At 35.7% G+C, this 4,847-nt stretch overlaps 1 protein-coding gene across 1 annotated transcript; it reads right to left on the bottom strand.

The window, feature by feature from the left end:
• Positions 1-3,496: 3,496 nt before the first annotated feature.
• LOC119517105 (olfactory receptor 10X1-like) lies at positions 3,497-4,483 on the bottom strand. Its single transcript, XM_037813621.1, has one exon. The coding sequence runs from the start codon at positions 4,481-4,483 to the stop codon at positions 3,497-3,499; it is 987 nt and encodes a 328-aa protein (XP_037669549.1).
• Positions 4,484-4,847: the final 364 nt, after the last annotated feature.

The following is a 4,847-nucleotide window of genomic DNA, read 5'->3' as shown; positions in this document are numbered from 1 at the left end:
ACCTGGTTGAGTGAGGAAATCTGATTTAGTTTGCTTGTTGAGCAGACAACAAAATCTCCTATATCTCAGAGCAGTAATATGGGAAAGAAAGAGCTACAAAAAAAACCTGTTTGTTCAATATCTTCAACATCATTTCTTCTGAAGAGCTCAGGATAAGAAGCACTACTTTTCTATAGATATTGAAGAGCTGACATTTTGCATATATAGGAAGGTTAAGATTCAGCCTGGTTTTCAGGAGGACACAGGGACATATATTCTTTGCTTTTAAATTTATTTTTAGAATTAGGAACACAATTTCTGCATAATAAACTGATTTTTAGTAATAATCCTGGCCTGTTTGTTTGGATATGAAATAATGCAATGTCAGGACAGAATGGGATTTAGTTTAAGCTCTCAGTTTGGCTCTGGGGAGAAAACTTGATTTGTCCAAACTCTCATTGGTAGAGTTGGTTATCATAACTAATTTAATTAGGTTGTTTTATATTCTCCAAGCAATAATTTACCTACTTGTTAATCTCTTTGCGCTTCCTTCTCTTTATTTGTAAAATGAACAATACTTATATCAAAGGTTAAAAGAAAATAATATATGTAAATTGTTTAACAAAATACCTGCAAAGGGTAGATATTCTATTAATGTTAGTTATTCATGGATTTTTTTTTTAACTAAGAGGGGCCCTAACATCTCAAATGATTTATTTTTTAACTCAAGTATTCTCCTTGAGCCAAGCACATGAGATGTTGGATGGTTAGTTCCCAGGCTCTGACCATAGACATTTTCCAAGGCCACAATTCTCTCTCTCCCTCTCTTAGTTTATTTTTTAAGCGCAAAATTGTGTGGTTTTAATTTATTCACAAAGTGGTGCAAACATCACAACTATCTATTTCCATAATAGTTTTATTGCCCCAATAAACCTTGTATACATGAGCAGTCACTTCCCAATCTTCTCATTCCCCCAGCCCTGGAATATGCCCACTTGATCTAAGTTTGCAAATATATGTGCAGTAAGTTATTCATGATATTCTCAAAATATTGTATCTAAATGATCCAAGAAATGCCCAATTTTTCATTCCTGTCGCTATTTATTTGTGCTGTCTCTCTTTATTTCTTCACCAATATCACCAGAGAATAATCTAATGTATTAATAATTTTAATGTTTTAACCTTTAGTTTCTTGATCTGCTCTAGTATAGGTTATTATTAAATTTTTGCTGTTAGATTTTTAATTCACTCTTCTCAATATTATTCTTTTCATTTGGTTATTCATTTTCTAAATCTTTGGGATGAGTGCTTAGCTCATATAAAATTATGTTTTGAAGGCTATGTATTTCCATCTAAACACTGAGAAGCTGTGTCTTACAAGCTTTGACCTGTTATCTTTTCATTTTGTCCAGTTCAAATATTCTTTTTCTAATAACATGATGTGGAGATTTGGAGTTATATTTATCCTAGAAAAATAGGTTCTTAAACTTAATCCATTCCTGGGTGTATGAAAGCATTGTAAGTTGGAACTTTTGATGAGGTTGCTTCAGCTAAGTGTGGCCCATCTTAATTAGGATGGGTCTTAATTCTATTAATGGAGTCCTTTAGAACTTTAGAAGCAGAACGAAATTAAGACACAGAGGAAAAATCACTGAGGGAGCAGCCAGAAGCTGAATATCAAGGGAATCCATAATAGAAGGGAGAGACAGGAGACTCCACCATGTGACCTGCCATGTGACAAGCTAAGGACCAAGAATCGTCAGCAGTCAGCCACAAAACACTACAGTTTTCAGGAAAAAAAACAAAACAAAAAACAAAACATTGTCTTGATGACACCTTGATGACACCTTGATTTGGACTATCCTTTCACATCCAAACCATGAGCTAATAAATTCCCATTGTTTACCATGACCCATTTTATAATAATTGCTTGAGCATCCCAAGAAACTAAAACATATAGGATTTCTTATTTGATCTATGGCTTATTTGGATGTGTTTTCTGATTTCAACATGTATGTGCATTTTCCATCTCCCACTCAGTTACTGTTTTCTAGTTTACCAATGGATATTAACTAGGTAACTAGAAATACCCATTGCCTGCTAACCTTACAACATCAGATATTTTCTATACAGGTGAATTGATCCAAATATGGGTTTAGGAACTTGAGTGTAGACTTAATATCATATCTTCTCCACCCACCATCAGTGGAAAAACTGTGAGTAATTATTTCCCAGATCACATATCTTCCCTAGATTGAATAACCAGTTCTCAGAAATGAAATGAAAGTAGAAGAAATACTCTTGCTACTGAAATAAACCACAAAAAAGGGCCCAAAGAAGAAAACAGAGTCATGGCAAGAGGCAACATTAACCAATTGGTGTACATAATAATTTTCATTCATTATCTCATTTCTCTTCATAACAGTCTCATAAGTAATTATATTCAGAAATTACTTTTAATAGCTTATATATAAATTTTATATACACCAAAACTCCAGTACAAAATTTATATCTCTCATGAGTGAGTATGTGTTCGTTAACAATAGAAGCGAGAAAAGGATTTGTGAATTTCCCTAGGCTTGTATAAATGAATTTTCATTAAGATAATTTACTATACTTCTGTGATATAACCTCCATAGTATCTCCAAATTTTCTTTATTGGTTATATAAAGAATTACTGCTGTGTTTTTCTGGTTTCCTTCTTTATACTTTTCTGTCTTTTCAAAATTTTTTGAAAACACTCTTCTTTAGCAAATCTTTCCATATCATGACTTATTTCTTTAACATTTAGAGTATACTATCTCAGAGAAAATGGGTATTATTTCTAGCCCCCATCCATGGATTCCAACAGGCATGAGAGGGGTAGGCTATAATGTCCTGTACACTCTCTTTGAATCTATATTCCAAGATATCTTGTATACACAGAGTTAGTAACTGACATTCAAAGGAAGACCACAATCATGAATCAAGTGTTATTAAAAATACTTAACTATCAGTATGACATGAGCACTTAAAAATACATCTCAATATAGATACACACAAATAAGTAGCTGGTGGCTACTACATGGTGTCATCCTTATAAGAAATAAATTCTCTCCTAAGAGGTGCAACCCAGCCTTTTACAATCTTACCTAGACTAATTACTCATCATTTACATCTGGAGATATTTTAAAATGTCTCTAATTGCAATGGTAATCTGTATTATTTATTTCCTTCCATACTCTTTCTTATCACACTCCCTGAATTGTCAAGGACATTCAGAGTTGATTGACAGAAGCCTAGTAACTACAGGGATATATTCTTCTCATAGGGGAATGTAGATGCATTGGACTACTTCATTATCGTGCTAAGTACTTGCTTGTGATGGCTGAGGTCCGAGACTCAGTCACTGGCTCCGCATATTGAATTTCTGGCAGAAGGCAAATGGTATAGGCTTCCCAAGAAGTCATAGGGTAATTGCCACACTGGCTACTGCAGAAATTTTGGCATCCATTAAACCAGCAGCAGTTAACAAAGATCATTTATCCAACACAACTAGCTTTCCCAGCAACTTTTTGAAAGCATTCTTCATCTCTTTATTTCTGAGGGTGAAAATGAGAGGGCTGAGAAAAGGGGTAATGACAGTATAAGGGATAGCTATGAGTGTATCATCTCCCCATGAGGCTTCGGGCTTCAGATAAACAATAGATGGAAAACCAAAATGGATGATGACCACTGTGAGGTGAGAAGCACAGGTGGAAAAGGCCTTCTGCTTGCCCTCAGCTGAAGGGATCCTGAGGACAGTGGAAAGAATGAAGATGTAAGTGAGGCTGATGAGCAAGAAGGTACCCAGCAAGCCTGACACTGAGAGCACTGTTACAATGAATTCTGTGAAGTCACTGTCTAGACAGGATAACTTCACAACTGCCTGCATATGGCAGAAAAAGTGTTTTACAAGGTTGGGGTTGCAGAAAACCCCTTTGAATATCAGTGCAGTCTGTATCACAGAGATGAAGAATCCTCCAGCCCAAGCAGAAGCTACAAGTTTTCCACATACTATGTTGGTCATAAGCAAAGGATATCGAAGAGGGTTGCAGATGGCCAGGAAATGATCATAACCCATCGCAGTGAGAATGAGACAGTTGGTGCCACCAAGTCCCAAGAAGAAACACATCTGCAAGCCACAACCTACAATTGAAATGCTTCTGTTCTTGGCCAGCAGATCTGCCAGCATCTTGGGAATGATGGACATTGTGTAGCAGGTCTCAGAGAAGGAGAGAGCACTGAGAAAGAGGTACATAGGGGTCTGGAGGGCTGTGTCCACCCAAGTTAGACCCATGATGGTCATATTACCCATGAATGTGAAAAGATAGAGGCAGAGGAAGACCACAAAGATGAATGCCTGTATATCTGGATAAACCGAAAAGCCAACAAGGATGAATTCCTTCTGGATTGTCTTGTTGATCTGCATTGTTGGAGTGCTGGAAATTTGAAAGAAACAACAGGTGAACATTTCCAGATTCATAAACTCACCATTTTTGTTTGCCATTATTCAATGAAAATTGTTCTTTGAATAAGACAAGGAATCAGATAGTCCAATTGCCAAATTTTTTTTTCATTGAGTTTAGCAAAGCACCCTATTTATGTAGTTTGTATGCTTTCTCATTTTTCATTCATTTGTTTACTCAGCAACAAATTACTCTTCACTTAATACGTGCCATGAAAGCTTGCTCTGGCCAATGTTTTAAAGGATTTTTTGCTTATTTTACAATATAGGAAATATACCCAAATTGATGTCTAGATAAAGGAGATTCAGGAAGGAGATTCAGGTACATTAAATGAGATAGATACATGTCATATCCTGAACAGTGAAAAACTGCTACTTAACT

The sequence above is a fragment of the Choloepus didactylus genome, chromosome 2 (assembly GCF_015220235.1).
Source record: "Choloepus didactylus isolate mChoDid1 chromosome 2, mChoDid1.pri, whole genome shotgun sequence".
NCBI lineage: Eukaryota > Metazoa > Chordata > Mammalia > Pilosa > Megalonychidae > Choloepus > Choloepus didactylus.
Note: the sequence above shows the minus strand (reverse complement) of the source record. Positions and strands in the feature narration are given on the sequence as shown.

What these genes read in the sequence shown, in the direction of transcription:
- LOC119517105 (XM_037813621.1), bottom strand. Translation starts at nt 4,483, where the DNA reads ATGAATCTGGAAATGTTCACCTGTTGTTTCTTTCAAATTTCCAGCACT.